The 19,412-nt window shown below is 39.0% G+C and overlaps 1 protein-coding gene across 4 annotated transcripts in view; it reads left to right on the forward strand.

Moving 5' to 3' along the window:
- POT1 (protection of telomeres 1) overlaps positions 1–19,412 on the forward strand; it is a 59,524-nt gene that overhangs the window by 7,466 nt on the left and 32,646 nt on the right. For 3 of the 4 annotated variants that reach the window (XM_058190926.1, XM_058190927.1, XM_058190929.1), the window contains exons 4-7: positions 2,603–2,707; positions 3,859–3,909; positions 5,468–5,582; positions 13,457–13,587. In XM_058190926.1, the coding sequence (XP_058046909.1) occupies positions 2,603–2,707; positions 3,859–3,909; positions 5,468–5,582; positions 13,457–13,587 (402 nt within the window). Of the gene's footprint in view, positions 1–2,602; positions 2,722–3,858; positions 3,910–5,467; positions 5,583–13,456; positions 13,588–19,412 lie in introns of those variants that run through there. The other variant, XM_058190930.1, reaches the window with a different exon arrangement.

Consider the following 19,412-nt stretch of genomic DNA (forward strand, 5'->3'; position numbering starts at 1 on the left):
GAGATAAGTGAATTGGACAGCAAATTGATAAAAATCTCTACAAACTTTTATGCATTCTATATTTATAAAAAGAGCCAGTTTGACTAAGGCAGCAGGCTAGAAACCAGGAAAGTGTGAGTTTTAGTCCTGCCTTAGGCACAAAACCAAGTGGATGACCTTGGGCTAGTTAATCTCCATAAGAACTAGGAAAAACTACCTTTGAAACACCTTGTCAAGAAAGCCTCTGAGATCACTGCAGAACTTGCCAGGAGCCAAGTCTGGCTCAAAGGCAGAAACACATACACACATATACTTTTTTTTGTTTCTGTTTTGTAAAGTAAATGATTTGCCAGTTGTTTTTCCTGACTTGGGCCCATCTTGAGAAAATGAAATGTAATTGAATAATATTAAAATCAGTGGCACTTCTGCATGAGTTCATCACTTTCAGTGGCTTGTGCACATACAATTTGGTGAAAAAAATATCCACCTCCCCCTTTGGATTTTCTAAACATTTGCATTTCTTTTCCATTGAAAGCTACGAGAACTTTACGCCCTCCCAGTATTAGAAGTCACTCTGAACGAATAACAGCAAAGTGCAGTTCATTGGTTTCATAAACAAAGTCATCTGCAAGCAATATGACATTGTGAAAATGTAATTGACCCTTTAAATTCAGCATCTGGTTGCACTACTTTGGCTTCAAGAATTACAAAACACTTCTTTTTTCATCAGATTCAATGGCTGAGGTACACAAAAAAGCTGAAAGGGAGTAAATACTTTTTCACAAAATTGTTTCCAAGTCCATCAGACCTACAACCTCTTTTAATGTCAAACATCAAAAATGATTTATACTGTACTGACACTGGAATAAGCTCTGTCACTACCCTGGAGATATTAGAATTTTTTTTTATTTTTCTGCCTCTGTATGTGTATGCATAAGAGAGAGTTTTAAAGAAATTTCTGGGTTACTTATTCTGACAAGCTAATATAGTCTGGCTTAGATTGGCTTCATTTCATCGTCATTTGCAAGTATTATTGTATTATTTCTCCAGGGCAGTTTTCAGGTTATTGACATTTAAAATACTGTTTAGAAAGCATGTAATAGAAAGCTTCATTACAAAAGTCACTCTTCATAAAGTGACATTTTTAACTTTATGACTATTTGGCTTTGAGTTAATACCATGTAGGCTGAAAAATATATGTGTATATTTGTATTTATATTCATATTCTGATTTATAAAATATATAATAACAACAACAACAACAGACTTGGAAGGGACCTTGGAGGTCTTCCAGTCCAACCCCCTGCCTAGGCAGGAAACCCTACACCACTTCAGAAAATGGTTATCCAATATCTTCTTAAAAATTTCCACTGTTGGAGCATTCACAACTTCTTCGGGCAAGTTGTTCGATACTGGTGAAGGGGTCTTTTATTAAGAATTGACTTTTTCAAGAAACATTTTTAATTTTTTTATTTGCACTTTTTCTTTTTCGGACATTCTATTAGTTTTATCTTTATATTATGATAATAACTGACTTTTTCAAGAACTTAATGTTTTTATAATTATCTTATTTAAGTGACCCATTGCTTTCATACTTGCACATTTCTACATCTGATTTTTTTTTTAGCTTAGACTTGTTTTGCCTTATTTCCTCATTAATTTAAACGGTTACTTTGCTTACCATATCAGTCAGAAACAAATATGTGAAATAAACATTTAAATATCTTTCCTACCATGAAAAAAATTACATGTGTTTCTTGGTTAAAGTGGGTTTTATTTTAAAATCCCCATATATAACATGCGTAGTTACAATTATATAGACATCATTCAGACTGATACTTGTACTTCAAATCTCTGCTGTTGGGTTTTTCTGTTACCCAGTTCTACTAGATTGCTACTACATCAAGGTTTCTTAACCAATGATAATCTGCAAACCTATTTTCTATACAATCCATTCTCCTTCATTTGTATTGTATTTTTTTTTGTTATTGCATTTATTTAAAGCTCCTGTTTTTTAACATGCATTTTCTCTTTGTTAAATATTGCAATATATGAAGACATGATTCATCTTAAAATGGGCAGTTAGGTTCTGTCTCATTTTATTCATTTTAGCATTTTTCAAAATTATAGCAATAGCACTAGTATTTAGACTCATATACTGCTTCATAGCACTTTACAGCACTTTCTAAGCCAGGGCTGTCAAACTCCCAGCCCATGGGCCGGATGCGTCATGTGCTGGCCACACCCAGTTTAGCAAAGGGGGAAAAAGTCCCGAGACGTCACATGACGTCACCATGATGACGTGAATTTGACACCCCTGCTCTAAGCTGTTTACAGAGCCAGCATATTGCCCCCAACAATCTTGAGTTCTCATTTTACTGACCTCAGAAAGATGGGAGGCTGAGTCAAGCTTGAGCTGGTCAGGATCAAACTCCTGGCAGTGAGCAGAGTTTGCCTGCAATATACATTCTAACCACTGCACCACTATGCTCTTATTATCAGCATCTTTTTTTATCATTTTTAAAAAGTAGGGATAAAAGATGTGATATAAATGGTATAACAATAGTGACAGATATAGTAACATGCTAATTGGCTATATATATATATATATTTGTTTTCAATAGGATATCATCATGGTGGCTGGATTCAGCTTGACAAAGTCCACTAATGATCCCAGTAGGCATCGGTGTCAAGTGGAAGTGTCTGAAGAAGCCGGCTCAACGATCTATGTACATTGAGCAAGGTTTTTTTTTCTCATTCTCTCCACTATGGCTATTAAAATTAATCAATATCTAGAACTTTTACAATGATACATAAATGTGTCCCTTTCGTACATTAGAAACTGCCAGATAGAAATCAGTTATGTTGCTTAATAGTATTTCAAAGTTATATCTCTGTTTTACATTTTCTAGTAAATAGGAGCGCTAGTGGTCATTATCAATGGATAACACAAAGAATGAAGAAATAATAATTTTAATTTATACATGATGTTTTAGATTGTTTAGTTTATACATGCTTGTTTTATATTGTTTTTTGATGACTGCTGGAAGTTTTTGAAGCAGAATGCAAATAAATAAGTATGGAACTAAACAAAAAGTTAAAAATACTAAAACCAATATAAATTTTATAGTTGCTTTTATTTATTTATTTATTATTTATTTTATTTATTTGATTTTTATACAGCCCTTCTCCCGAAGGACTCAGGGCGGTGTACAGGCAAGATAAAAACATACAATGTACAAGTTAAAATGCATTTAAAAAACTTATTTTAAATTAGCCTGAAAAAATTAAAATATGCTGTGAACTAAAAACCCCATTTAAAATTAATCAAATTTACAAAATTTAAGATTAAAATTCAATTCAAGCCAGCCCCGCGCGAATAAAAAGGTGTGTCTTCAGAAGTATAAAAGAAGTATTACTGTATACTGCACAGAGATGAATATCTCTGATTTAGAAAAAACATTTTAGTTAAAATATCAAATAATGCTATATTTCTGGATCTTTAAATCTAAATATCTAAGTTATAAAAATCTGAATTTCTCGTAGGATTACAGTTATATTGGCTTAGTGAAGATTGGTAGAATACACTTAGTGTTATGTTTTCAAAATAGTAAATTGGCAGTGAATCTATTTGCAAAGTAATACTTTATTTTAGAGAATGAACAATGATGAACAAGAAAATGACATCTTATTCATGAGATCATTTTCATGTTAGCCTTTTCAATAGCACCTGAAATAAATGTCCGTTTCTGATATAATAATTTAGTGTTTAAACTTAATAAATATTGAATGAAAATCTTGTTAAAATATTGGCATGAAGTCTGAAATAACTTAACTTTTTTATAGTGCTAAGAATCTTTTTACACCCCCCACCCCCCAGGTTTGTACTGGATCATCACAAAACGTGACTGGGGCAGAAACAGCATCCATGGTAAGTTTGAATCAATTAAATTTTGTGGGCTGAATATCTAAAAACAAGTTTTCTCTGCCACAGCTCCCTGTCCCATCACTGATTGGTCCCGCCCGTTACCCCTCTTATTTCTTTTTTGGATTCCAGCCTGAAACAGCAGGAAGCGAAGGCTGCCTTACCCACAAATGTGGCACGAAAGCAGGTACAGGGCCGCTTTGCTCCTGCACTCTCCTCCCCCCTCCTCCTCTCATGACCCCCTGGCCAGCTGTGGAGGGCAGGGAGACCCTCCTTAAGGAAGCTGCTGCCTGCCCTGCACATGCCCTTCCTGAGCTTTGGTGCTCGTTGAGAAGGGTCTCCCCATGCGTGCACATACTCCCGGCTCAGCCTCAGCTGTCCCGGGCGTCCTGAGAGGAGGGGGGGAAAGAGGGTCTCCAGAGAGTGCAGGAGCAAAACTGCCCTGTACCTGCCTCAGCGCCACATTTGCACATAAGCCAGCCGTTGCTTCCTGGTGCTTTGGGCTGGAGTTCACACTCTCTGTGCTCAGCCGAATAGCTGCCGGGGGTGGGGGATGACACGGTAAGGCGATGGTGCAGGAGAGAAGCCGCGTCTTGTTAAGTCCCTCCTAAGAAGCAGCCACCCATCCCGCGCACTTTGGCGCTCACTTGAGCCCGCACCTGCACACGCTCTTGGCTCTGCCACAGCCAGCTGGGTGTTAGGAGAGGAGAGGGGAGGAAGAGGACGATCACCCGAAGGGAGAGAGGAGAGAGAGAGTCACACACAGAGAGAGAGAGAGACATAGAGACACATAGAGTGATACATAGAGAGGGGGTGAGAGAAGGGAAGAGAGGGTGAAAAAGATACAGAGGGAGAGAGACACAAAGGGGGGAAAAGAGGAGAAGATAGGGAGAGAGACACAGAGAAACAGAAAGGGGAGAGAGGGGGGGAGATAGAGACAGAGAATAGTTTTGTGGCTTGGTAGGCATGGCTAGGGGTCATGTGACTGAGTGGGAGCGAGTGACATCGAGTTGGCCACGCCCACCCAGGTTTTGTGGCTCCCTGTGTGTTTTTTTTCCTGTAGGAAACCGGTCCAAGTGGCTCTTTGAGTGTTTAAGTTTGCCGACCCCTGGCCTAAACCAACCTTATCCAGACTGGATAGATTATATTGTATCTCTCTTCCTTTGTTGAAAGAAGGCTGTTCAGTTTTAACATAGATGGCTTCTTTGAACCCTCTTTTCAATAAAGCCTTCCATTCCTCACCATCTAGTCAGAGCTGAAGAAGCTTCTTGGATGCGAAGCAAAACATCTTCAAAGAAGAACCAGTTGCCTCTTGAAAAAGCTCTTTTGGGACATCTGCTTCTGTATTTAAAAAAATAATAATCAAGGCATTATATGAATTTGCATGATGAAATCCACTACTTGAAAAAATTAACTGACTAGTTTATATGGGAAAAATCTCTCTTTTTTTCATAATAGTTTCTACTATTTTAAATCTTAACAAAAAATAGTTCAGTTACAGAATTTTTGACCAGTTTGCCATAGATCATTTTCTAATTGGATCATTTTTACTTTATCTTGCCAGAAAGTTGCTCCCAAATACACATATACTCCTCTGAATCACCTTAAAAATGGAAGTGTTGTCAACCTGTATGGGGCTGTGAAATTCTTCAAGCCTCCATATTTAAGCAAAGGAACTGGTATGTATGATTGAATATACACCATACCATTATAATATGTTAGAGTATATGCCTTTTTTAAGCAGATATGTGCCCAAGTAGATTGTGGACTAGTGGCCCATTTCAGATAAACTTCCATAGCTGATCAAGTAAACATTTGGTCTTATTAGCCCATTCTGGAGAAAGTTGTGGAAAAGATGTTTGAATGATAGTAACAGAGGATCTTGGAGGAAATGGATTATCTGGATCCATTTCAGTCTGATTTCAGGCCAGGGTACAGTGCAGAGGCAGTATTGGTCACATATGATCATGATTAGTGGTGAAATCCAATTTTTTTTATTACCGGTTCTGTGAGCTTAGCTTGGTGGATGTGGTGTGGCTTGGTGGGTGTGGCAGGGGAAGGATACTGGAAAATCTCCATTTCCACCCTATTCCAGGGAAAGGATGCTGCAAAATCCCTATTCCCTCCCCACTCCTGGAGAAAAGGATATTGCAAAATCTCCATTCCCACCCCACTCTGGGTCAGCCAGAGGTGGTATTTGCCAGTTCTCCGAACTGCTTAAAATTTCCGCTACCGGTTCTCCAGAACCTGCTGGATTTCACCCCTGATCCTGATGTTTGGCAGAGCATGGTATATGCCCCTAGTTCTCAGTGACTTTCAATACTGTTGACCATAATATCCTTCTGGACCAGTTGTGGGAATAGGAGTAGGGGCCATCGTGCGGCAGTGGTTCCTCAGGGGTCAGTTCCGGTTGATGATGACAGATGGAAAGAGATTGATTCATGACTCCTTGTGTGTGGGGTGCTTCTAGGCTTGACTATCTTCATCTGCTAGATTTGCCATTACTTTAGGGTGCAGTATCATCAGCATTCTGATGATAGTCAGCTCTATATCACCATCCCAATCCGTGTAAGTGAAGTTACCGTTGTATTGACCAGTTTCTGGAGTTCTTTCAGGCCTGAATAGGGTAGAACAAACTGCTCAGTGTTAACAAGATTGTGTGCCTGTTTGGACTCCCAGTACCTACAGCTGACTTAATATGCAGTAATGGGCAGCTCTCAATGTGGCCATGTGTTACCACTGCTACACAAGTTGGATTGGCTGCCAGTGGCCTCCAAATGCAATTTAGGTTGTTGGCTATTGCCTATAAGCCCTGTATGGCAGAGGGGACTGCATACCTGAAATAATGCTTGTCTCCAATTGTTTATGGTCCTCAATATATTCTGGCAGAAAGGGTATGCTCTAGGTCCCTCCATTAAATGTTTTCATCTTGTGGGACTAAGGAAGCAGGCCTTCTCTGTTGCGGCCCCTTACCTTGGGACAGTGTCCCTCCCGTCCCTCCCCCCAGAGATCAGGACAACAGCCTCTCTCTTTGAAAATCTGGTTTTAGTCCAAGTTGGGGTTGATGTTATTTGTTGAATGACTCCTGTTTTATTATTAGAGCATTTTAGTTTGGCTGCCTATGATTTAATATCTTTAGCTGCTTTTATGTCTTTTTTAGTTTTGTGCCCTGCGCAATGTTCCAATAATTTTGGTGGTTATTAAATTTAAATAAGTAAATGAAATAAATTATGATCTTGCAGAATGGGGAGTAATCTTGCAGAATTAAATTTAAAGAAGAGGGAAGCAGGCATGTTCATAGCAGACAGTGGTCCAGAATAAAACCTGAATGTGTCCAAACCTCTTTCACAATATTTTTCTTAAGTCCCATTAATTTATGTTTCTTAAGTAGATTTCTCTAATTTTATCTGATCTTAAAATTACTGAATTTAATTTTTATCTTACATCAAAAGTACCCTTTTTTTCCTCGCTCTTTCTTTCTTTCATTCTTTCTCTCTCTCTCTCTCGTTCTTTCTTTCTGGAACTCTGAAGTTTATCACTCAAGGCTTTCTAACAGTAGACTGTTTTCTGAATTAAGTGGACACAGTCTATGGAGCAGGAAGAAAAGTTCAGCAGCTGTGTCTCTGCTGCTGAGTTTGATTACTCTCATTTGTCAATGCAGTAGCAAACTGCAGAAGAAAAGAGAAAAAGTCAAGAAAGAAGCAATAAGGACACAGGAAAACAAAGAACTTAAGAGTTATTCTTTCTACCAAAAATGAACTCTTTCAATTCTTTTCTTCTGCAGTTTGCCACTGCATTGACAAGTTGGCCGCAGGCTCTTTACCCATTATGGAACTTGGTTTAATAAGAGATTCAAATGTTTTGCTAGTGTAAGACTCTTTCCTATGCATTAATTTTGAAGGGATGCTGACTTGTATTTTTTTTTCTTTGTAATTGGAACACACTTATTAAGTGACCGCATTGGTGTGAATGCCTTTGGAATGAGTAAAGAAAATATGCAGTATTGAAGTAGCCAACTTTTTAAATTGCTAACGTATGTGTAATTTCATTTGAATTTGTTTCTGCTTAAACAGAATCTGAAATTTGCAGAGTCCTTATGCAATTATATTTTTCCAAGAATAATTACTTTAAAACAGGGGTCTACAACCTTGACAACTTTAAGACTTGTGGACTTCAGCTAGCTGAGGAATTGTGGGAGTTGAAGTCCACAAGCCCTAAAGTTGCCAAGGTTGGAGTCCCCTGCTTTAAAACATCCCAAACTAAAATTTACCACCAGAAAAAGCTGGAAAGTCATGCAAAATTTTCAGAAGAGTGTGATATTGTTGTGAGTCTACACAGATACTCAGCATATTTCTTCCGATTCTTATCTCCTAACAAGAAAGAGGAAGAATACACTGTGAAATATTGTGATTCTTTCTCGTTTAAATCTCCCCTTTTTTTCAGATTAGTCGCAGTTAGGCTTATGTGTTTTGGAACGGTTATTATTGGTTCCTTTCCAAACAATTTACAAACCCATTTTGGCCTACAAACTTTATTCAAATATGCCAATAAAGTGTAATTTGGATAATTAAAATACCACTGCAAATGTAACCATAATCATACTTAGCTTTGAAAAAGTAAATGAAATGAACAGAAGTATTGGAAATTTAGATAATTTGGAGAGAGGAGTATAATTTCTTCATACTGTATAATTCATACACTTTCTCTATTCCTGTGAAATTACTTATAAAAAAACATTTCTGTTTGCTTGTAATGTGGATTATAGAATCATGAGAAATCTTAGCTTATAAAACTAGTACAACAAAGTCATTGTAAATAATTGGTCCAAATTTGATGACATTTATTTATTTTCATTGAAATAATTAAAATTTAATTAACAATGACTTTTGCCATTGTAATAAAATGAACTCATTGCTTTAAAAGGGATTCAACTGCTTAAATAAGGAAATTTGCAATGACAAAATATGAATCCTCAAAACAAAGATTTCTATGTAGTAATTGCTTTTAAGCATAAAATCATTGAAATATAGAAAATAATCCTAGAAATAGCTCAACTGAATATTCATTTTTCCAGTAGTTTTATTTAGATTTTCATAGAGAATTCATACTCAATTCGCAAGGGAAAAAATCCTTATTTTTTACTTTTTAAATATTATGAAATGATTCCCACATTCAATAGTATTGTAAAACGTTATCCTGTTTATAATAACAATTGTAGTACATAGTTATTAGAATTTAGTTTCATTTATGAAGTACTCATGACAAATATATGATGTGAGGCTGTTCTGAAGACATCAGATATTAACACTTAGAGACTGATAAAAAAAACCTTATACTAAGAGCAGAATTTTCATAGCTAAATAAACTAAAAAAAGTTTATCTTGAGATATGAGAGAAACATTGGAGATGGTTTAGGTTTTTAATTAAGTTTAGTTCTATTTTGACAACAGTAGCATACTAAAGAAAAAATGGTGTGCCACATTGAACTCATGGACAATAGCTGTTCTTCACAATTAACTCTTTCTTTCTGCCTGAATTCTAGATGGATCAAAGTATTCTTGAACCTTCAAGAATACTTTCAACCTTCAAAGTATTCTTGAACCTTCAATTGAAGGGTATTCTTTGTGATTTTAATTACTTACTTCCATTCTATGAATGTAAAAACTCTTATTAGATATACAGTGTGTATAGGTAAAGGTAAAGGTTTCCTCGCACATATGTGCTAGTCGTTGCTGACTCTAGGGGCCGGTGCTCATCTCCGTTACAAAGCCGAAGAGCCAGCGCTGTCCGAAGACATCTCCGTGGTCATGCGGCATGACTCAATGCCAAAGGCGCACGGAACGCTATTACCTTCCCACCAAAGGTGGTCCCTATTTTTTCTACTTGCATTTTTACATGCTTTCGAAACTGCTCGGTTGGCAGAAGCTGGGACAAGTAACGGGAGCTTACCCCGTTACACAGCAGACCAGGGCTTCGAACCTCTGAGCTGCCGATCTTTCGATCAACAAGCTCAACATCCTAGCCCCCTGAGCCACTGCGTCCCTTACATGCATTCCGTGCGCCTTTGGCATTGAATCATGCCGGCCACATGACCACAGAGACGTCTTCGGATAGTGCTGGCTCTTCGGCTTTGAAATGGAGATGAGCACCGCCCCCTAGAGTTGGCAACGACTAGCACGTATGTGCGAGGGTAACCTTTACCTTTACAATATGTATAGCATATCTAATAAACTGAAATCATGACTATTTTTTCTCTCCCTCCGCCCCCCAAAAATCTAACACCACTCAACTACAATATGATCCCCATCTAAACAATTCAGTTTCTGCAGTTTTATGTAGCCTGTTTCTCTTTCCCCACCATTTCTTCCTGGAAGATTTGTTGGCTCTCTGATCATTTTGATCACTTTTTCCTTATCTTATGTTTCTGCTAATATTTGCAAAGCAAAGCAAAGCTGGTATGCTTTCCAAAAAATTAAATGTAAGGATACTATAAAGATCTTTTTAGTAGTATTCAATGGTATATTAGCAACTAACACACTTTACAGAGAACACAGAAAAATTTGAGATCTTTTTACAGAATTAATGTACATGTAACCTACCTCACGGAATGATTGTGACTATACATCACAAAGTAGATGAAGGAATTCTATATATCACATTTAGTTCAGTTTTTCATTTGATGGAAATGCAGAACATATAAATAAAGTTACAAAATAAGTAGTGAATAAACAAGCAATCCGTCATTGTTAATGTCCGATATACATATGAAGGATCCATTGCAATAAACATGTTACCAAATCTTACGATAATAGTTTCCATTTTTCATGGAAACTGTAATAATTTGGAACATACTAAAATAGCTCTCCAATGTGAAACTTTTGTTCAATTTCAAGTCTGGAAATCACACAGGAATTTATTTTAAGAGTGTCTACCTGTAATCCAATTAAAAGCTTAGAAGCTATTAGAAGCTGGGGAAAACCTTGAGGTTGTATTAAATCTCCATAGGATGCCTGCAATTTTAGCTAGTGTTAGTTGTACTTTAATACCAGAGTCTGGTAAATCCATAAGGGTATACTGACATTTGTTTTGTACTATAAATAAAACAGTTGCTGTCCCTCAATTTTTTTTTACACTATATAGTCTATATTGTTTGTGTAAAATTTTGTACACTCTACATTCCATGTTGTTTATTGAACTGAAATAACCCATGAAAATACTCAATTTTAAATTTTAGCAGTCAGATTATTTGTCCGGTTTGAAAAGGATATTTCTTTTCAGAATGTTTCCTTAGATCTTGTACAGTTTACCAAGATGTAATTTCTTGACCTTTTTAAAAAAAATTGAAGCAAAATATATAATATATAAGCTTATAATTAGATGTCAGTTCCCTTTACATCTTTTTGATAACACCATAGTGTATTCCTTTAAAAATATAATTTGCAAAGTTAAACTATCAATATATTCAACATCTCAGCCTTCCAACCCATACTTCTCAAGACTATTCCTTTGAACATAGTAGCTCCAAAGTAATTATCTTCACCTGAAAAAAATTGTTAACATTTATTTAAATATATTAATTCAGGTGAGCATTGCTGTTTACAGATTTTTATGTAAAGTTTTTGTGGCATATTTGTTACCATTTTTGATACAATCTTTAGTTTGAGAATTGATTCTACGTTTTACAGCTATTCCACAGTTCCCACTCCAATTATTCTTTTACCTTTAAAAATAAATGTTAACTTTAATGTCAGTTTTGCTATTGTCTATATGCAGTGGGTATCATTCCCATTGAATTTAATTAGGTTTATTTACATAGTTTATTTAATCCCACTAAAGAGAAGTGTAGTTATCTATTTGTGATTGGTCAAAACAGATCGGTTAAAATTGATACAGGTCCTCCTAATCCTGTGGCTATTAACACCCTGCCAGTAGAATATTTTCAAGCGGTAATTTTGTCATGTGAGGTACAGATTTACCATGCATTTGACTATACTGAAAGCAATTTGTATTATATTTTGGTTAGATGTGGCATAAAGGAAAATATGCACATTCTTATATCCATGATGGCAAACCTATGACACGTGGGCCAGAAATGGCACACAGAGTCCTCTCTGTGGGCACGCACACCGTTGCCCCAGCTCAGCCAGCTGGTCATTGTGTTTCCGATGCACCCAAGCATGCCAGCCAGCTGGTTTTCGGATTTCTGATGCTCTGGAGCACAAGCACCTTTCAGTTTGGGCACTCTGTGCCTAAAAGATTGACCATCACTGCTCTATATCCTATCTTTACATGTGATCCTGGCCTAGAGGTGGAGCTCTTGCCTCACAATCAGGAGGTTGTGAGTTCAATCCTAGGTAGAGGCATATGTAGGGTCTCCTGCTTAGGCAGGGGGTTGGACTTGATGACCTGCAAGGTCCCTTCCAACTCTGTTAATCTGATGTTTAAGGTTACAAACCAAGATTGAGCACTATTAAAGAAAATGATTTAAGGAACAGAGGAGACACATCAGTTTGACGGTAAAAGCAGTGAATTATAAATTATAACAGTAATTTAGCTGGAATTCAGACTGATTTGTCCATCTTGATTTTCTGCTGCACTAGATTATTATACTACTGCACAAGCAAAGACATTCTTTCTCATCTGTGTCTCTTCAGGAGACAATAGGTGGAACAGGGCTCTTCCTGATCGTGAAAAGTGACACAGGTTTCATACAATTAGAAATGTCTTAGACATTTGCCATTGATTTCTATGTGAGTGGATTTGCAAGTTTTTCCTAAATAAGCACCCCAACAAAACAAAAGAAGTGAGAGGATATTTGTTTCTGAGTGTCATGTATGAAAACAGATGGATATGTTTTTGTTTTGCTGAGAAAGAGAGCAAGAACTTTTTATTGTATGTTTTAAAACTTTGGAAAAATTAGCATACAAATATTTATTTTCTTGTCTTTGTTTATTCTTCTTTAAAAAAAACCTATCAGGGAATTATTTTCAAATAAAGTAGATGCGTAGAAAAACTCTAGCTAAACACTTTATGTAGAAGAACCTGTAATTTTTTTTAAAAAAAATTAAAACATTAATAGAACAGACAAATATTCTGATAACAAATAGTCTGATAACAATTATGAAATAGGTTGGATTTTATTGATCCCCTCATCAATTCATATCATTTCTTGATTTTAAATTAGCAGATAGATCTAATTGATTTGTCCTGAAAGGAAAGGAATACAGTTTGTTTGCTGTGGTGGAAACAACAACACAACTGACAGCATTTTTGTGTGAAAAATAAGATATTGATAGAGTCAGTCTGTTACTAATTATCAACTAGATGTTGCTATTTATTTCATGAACTTTTCAAATATTGCTTTGATTCGTTTATATTGGCACTGTGAAAGATAGAGAAGGAATTATGTCAATCAAAGTCATATGGAATCTTACAGTTTAGTCCTTCTATTCCTATGTACTATATGTCAGTTGTGTCAGGGAAATGAAAACCAAAGATTTCTTTGCATGATAAACATTCTGTTCTTTTTCATTCTTTTTCTCAACATGTGCAGATTATTGTTCAATGGTGACCATTGTAGATCAGTCCAATGTGAAGTTGGTGTGTTCATTTTTTAAGGCAGTCAAAGATGCCCTTCCACAGATCTACAGAATTGGGGATATTGTTCGATTTCACAGAATAAAGGTAATTTTAATGCACTTCCAGCTATGTGGTAAGAAAGCTGCACTATAGTCCGTTCAAAGGAAACAGAGCAGATACTTCTTGGCATTAATCTTTGAGAGAGAGAATTCTCTCTTTCATGGGATTGCTGATGCATATTGATTGCTCTTACCCAGTAAACTGAACTAGAAAGTTCCATGTGGCCTTTGGGGGGGGGCATAGTGTAGCCCAAAAAACCCCATTCCTAAAAGGACTATAAGGGGCGTGCATAAGTGCACAAAAGTGCCTATCGTTCCTGTCCTATTGTTTCCTTTCAATGTATGTGCTTGTATATAATGTTGTGACAAAATAAAAATAAAAATAAATTCTAAATTTAATTTTAATTGAATTATAATTGGATTGTATTAATTATAGATAATAGGATAACTATTTAGAAACGTTGCTTTCTACTACATTAACAACATCAAGAGAAAATTTTAGACAATTCCGGGTCTTTAATGAACTGCACAATGTCTTGAGTTCTTGCCATAACCATATTATTCTTGTAGATAAGCAGAAGTGAAGCTTTCTTACAATACTGTGTGCATTTTGTCTTTGTCTTATGATAATGGTGGATTTTTGTATGTGATCTGTCACCCTGATGGTGGGTGGGTCTATGACAGCAAGGTTGTTTCTGTTAGATATTTTACTTCTCTGCTATAATGTTTAAAGAAATGCAAGCATTCACAAATATTACTTAGAGATACTCCTTTGCTCCCTCTTCTTGGTCATTACTCTTCCTTATTTATTTTTATTTGCTATTCTTTTAGCAGACTCTTAATGTCCTTGAACTTGTAACTCTTCTCCTCTCTCACTTTTCAATATATTTGAATCTTGATGGCACAGGGGATAATTTGGGTATAATTTTTCAACTTTGCCAAGTGAACTGTGGTTGCGAAGTACATTTGAACAGCTAAAAATTGTGAGCGTTTACTTTATTCAATCGGTTTGAATTAGGGAATATTCACAATAGTAAGCAATATTAATATTTGGTATGCAGCATACCAAAGCATGTTGGTTTGAATGCATGATTGTTATTCTGGTGGATTATTATTTTTTAAATTTTCAAATGAGGCAATGTGTTTGTTCACTAGAGAATGAAATGTAAGCAAACTTACATTGGGCATTGATTTAGATACTGTTAGAATTTGTGAATTTTTTTTAAGGATTATGTATCATTAACTTCAAATTGCATGTTAGTTTAGGTTATTTTTTAGTACACAGGTACTATTTGTTTAGCAATTGCTTTGTACAGTGACAGTTCACAGCAGCGGTGAAATCCATTTACCTTCATTACTGGTTTGGGAACGGGAGTGCGCAGGAGCGTGTGCATGCTATGTGTGTGTGCGCGCCTCTTCGCATGCGCAGAGGGTCAAAAATGGGACATAATGACGTCCCAGCATGTGGGAGGAGCCTGGCGCTACCAGTTTGTGTGAGCCGGATAGATCTGACCGGATTTCACCGCTGGTTCACAGTTACGACAGTGCTGAAAATGTACCTGTGTGACCAACTGAATTTAGGACCTTCATAGGTTTGTAAAGAAAAGGAAAGCTAAATAAGCTCACAATCACCATTGCAGTATTACTTATTGAGCGCTTCAGTTGCTGATCCCAGTTGTGATGTTTAAGTGACAACTATCTATATACCTGATTTAGAATAAGCACACTAATCCCCAAAGTGGTAGAGTCCACTTTCTTTAATATTTAGATAGGCATGTTTTTAGATGTGTGTTAAATGAAAGGCAAAATCACAAAACAATGCCTCACTTATTTTGGCCATGTCATGTGGGCAAGTTATTGTAAAAAGCAATTATATTTGGAAGAGTTAGCGATAAAATGAAACCAGGCCAGCAAGGAATAGTTTCATGGTTGACACCATGAAAGTTGACACCAGCCAGAGCATAGGAAAACTCAAAGAAGTAGTGCAAAATTGGAAGATGTGGAGAGGCCTGGCCCATAGAATCACCAAGAGTCAAACATGACTAAATAGATATCATCATCATCATCTTCATCATCAAATAATAGGATTTGCTAATTTGCCACATTCCATCAAGCATATCACAAGTGTTATCTGCTGCTGGGCACTGCAGTTCAGTAACCATTTCTATGAAAATTGAATGCAGGTGTGTTTGGGGTTCAGTTTCATGCAAATTTAGAATAACAACAGTTTAATTAAGCTACTTAAGCATTTTAGTTTTAAGCTTTCTGAATGGGTTATGGTATTCTTACATAGAAATGCACAAAAGTTATACATAGAATGCACAGACTTTTAATCAATGCACAGACGAAACAACATTCCTTTGTTACTTATTTATTTAGATTAGAGATTGTATTATATAAACAAATCAAAAAGAAAATATTAAAAAGCAAGAGAAGAGTCACAGGTTGATAAGCCATTAAATGAGCTGGTGTATGCAATGCATAACTTGGGGCAGTAGTAATGTAATCCACCTATTTTCTATCAAATCTGTTAAGTACAAAGGGAATCTGAAGATATGAACATCGACTGTTAATAGAGGAATGCATGAGCTAAGGACTTCAGTTCCTAAACACATTTGCTCCAAAATAGGGATATTCTGCCTAGAACTGCTAGGTATCTTATTAATATAGTTCTATTGCAAAAAAGTAAATAATGATTAATTGAGTTTTTTAATATCTAGAAACATTTCTATATAGATAGAAATACATAGATTCATATGCATTGGTAGGATTTTAAATAGGGGATAATAAGTTATTATTAACAATCTGTATCAGTAAAATAAAATAAATTCAAACAAGCATGGTGTTTCCAATCTGCATTTATATTTATAAATGGATCTTCGGTTGATGTTATGTAATGCCCGGTCCGTGGCTAATAAAGCCCCCCTGATTTGCGATCTTATTCAGGGGGAGTCCGCGGGGCTGAGGGAGATGAAACGCCGGAGAAGACGTCTAGAGAGCACCTGGAGGTCCAGCCGTTCCGAAGCTGATCGGACACTAGTTAGGTCCTATTCTAGGACCTACCTAGTGGCAATGAGGGAGGCGAGGCGCTCATATGCCTCCACCCTCATTGCGTCGGCAGATAACCGCCCGGCCGCCCTGTTTCGGGTGACCCGCTCCCTCCTTCATCAGGAGGTGCGGGATGACCCGTTGCAGGGACGTGCTGAGGAGTTTAGTGGTTATCTATACGATAAAATCGCTCAGCTCCGGGATGGTCTGGACCGAAATTGGGATGATCCAAGCGAGGGAGAGGAGACACGTCTTGTTGAGTCCATTTGGGATGAGTTTGACCCTGTGGCTCCCGAGGACGTGGACAGGTTGTTGGGGAGACTTCACGCCACTACATGTTTACTGGACCCGTGTCCTTCCTGGCTGGTACTGGCCACTCAGGAGGTGACACGAGGCTGGCTCCAGGAGATTATCAACGCTTCTTTGTTGGAAGGGGTTTTCCCTGCCGCCTTGAAAGAGGCGGTGGTGAGACCCCTCCTCAAGAAGCCCTCCCTGGACCCAGCTATTTTGGGTAATTATCGTCCAGTCTCCAACCTTCGCTTTGTTGCGAAGGTTGTAGAGAGTGCTGTGGCGCGACAGCTACCCCAATACCTGGATGAAGCCGTCTATCTAGACCCGTTCCAGTCCGGCTTCCGACCGGGTACAGCACGGAGACAGCTTTGGTCGCATTGGTGGATGATCTCTGGAGGGCCAGGGACAGGGCTATTCCTCTGCCCTGGTCCTATTAGATCTCTCAGCGGCTTTTGATACCATCGACCATGGTATCCTGCTGCGCCGGTTGGGGGGATTGGGAGTGGGAGGCACCGTGTATCGGTGGTTCTCCTCCTATCTCTCTGACCGGTCGCAGACGGTGTTGACAGGGGGGCAGTGGTCAACCGCGAGGGACCTCACTTGTGGGGTGCCGCGGGGGTCGATTCTCGCCCCTTCTGTTCAACATCTATATGAAGCCGCTGGGAGAGATCATCAGTGGCTTTGGGGTGAGATACCAGCTGTACGCTGATGACACCCAGCTGTACTTCTCCACCCCAGGCCACCCCAATGAAGCTGTTGAAGTGCTGTCCCGGTGTGTGGAAGCCGTACGGGTCTGGATGGGGAGAAACAGGCTCAAGCTTAATCCCCCCAAGACGGAGTGGCTGTGGATGCCGGCACCCCGATTCAGTCAGCTGCAGCCGCGGCTGACTGTTGGAGGCGAGTTATTGGCCCCAAAGGATAGGGTGCGCAACTTAGGTGTCCTCCTGGATGAACGGCTGTCGTTTGAAGATCATTTGATGGCCGTCTCCAGGGGGCCTTCCACCAGGTTCGCCTGGTTCGCAGTTGCGCCTTCCTTGATCGGGATGCCTTGTGCACGGTCACTCATCGCTCGTTACCTCTCGCTTGGATTATTGTAATGCTCTCTACATGGGGCTCCCTTGAAGTGCACTCGGAGGCTTCAGTTAGTCCAGAATGCAGCTGCGCTGGTGATAGAAGGAGTTCTATTGCAAAAAGTAAATAATGATTAATTGAGTTTTTTAATATCTAGAAACATTTCTATATAGATAGAAATACATAGATTCATATGCATTGGTAGGATTTTAAATAGGGGATAATAAGTTATTATTAACAATCTGTATCAGTAAAATAAAATAAATTCAAACAAGCATGGTGTTTCCAATCTGCATTTATATTTATAAATGGATCTTCGGTTGATGTTATGTAATGCCCGGTCCGTGGCTAATAAAGCCCCCCTGATTTGCGATCTTATTCAGGGGGAGTCCGCGGGGCTGAGGGAGATGAAACGCCGGAGAAGACGTCTAGAGAGCACCTGGAGGTCCAGCCGTTCGGTTGATCGGACACTAGTTAGGTCCTATTCTAGGACCTACCTAGTGGCAATGAGGGAGGCGAGGCGCTCATATGCCTCCACCCTCATTGCGTCAGCAGATAACCGCCCGGCCGCCCTGTTTCGGGTGACCCGCTCCCTCCTTCATCAGGAGGTGCGGGATGACCCGTTGCAGGGACGTGCTGAGGAGGTTAGTGGTTATCTAGCAGATAAAATCGCTCAGCTCCGGGATGGTCTGGACCAAATTGGGATGATCCAAGCGAGGGAGAGGAGACACGCCTTGTTGAGTCCATTTGGGATGAGTTTGACCCTGTGGCTCCCGAGGACGTGGACAGGCTGTTGGGGAGGCTTCACGCCACTACATGTTTACTGGACCCGTGTCCTTCCTGGCTGGTACTGGCCACTCAGGAGGTGACACGAGGCTGGCTCCAGGAGATTATCAACACTTGGAAGGGGTTTTCCCTGCCGCCTTGAAAGAGGCGGTGGTGAGACCCCTCCTCAAGAAGCCCTCCCTGGACCCAGCTATTTTGGGTAATTATCGTCCAGTCTCCAACCTTCGCTTTGTTGCGAAGGTTGTAGAGAGTGCTGTGGCGCGACAGCTACCCCAATACCTGGATGAAGCCGTCTATCTAGACCCGTTCCAGTCCGGCTTCCGACCCGGGTACAGCACGGAGACAGCTTTGGTCGCATTGGTGGATGATCTCTGGAGGGCCAGGGACGGGCTATTCCTCTGCCCTGGTCCTATTAGATCTCTCAGCGGCTTTTGATACCATCGACCATGGTATCCTGCTGCGCCGGTTGGGGGGATTGGGAGTGGGAGGCACCGTGTATCGGTGGTTCTCCTCCTATCTCTCTGACCGGTCGCAGACGGTGTTGACAGGGGGGCAGAGGTCACCGCGAGGGACCTCACTTGTGGGGTGCCGCGGGGGTCGATTCTCTCGCCTTCTGTTCAACGTCTATATGAAGCCGTTGGGTGAGATCATCAGTGGCTTTGGGGTGAGATACCA

This window comes from Ahaetulla prasina, chromosome 7, assembly GCF_028640845.1.
Source record: "Ahaetulla prasina isolate Xishuangbanna chromosome 7, ASM2864084v1, whole genome shotgun sequence".
Lineage (NCBI taxonomy): Eukaryota > Metazoa > Chordata > Lepidosauria > Squamata > Colubridae > Ahaetulla > Ahaetulla prasina.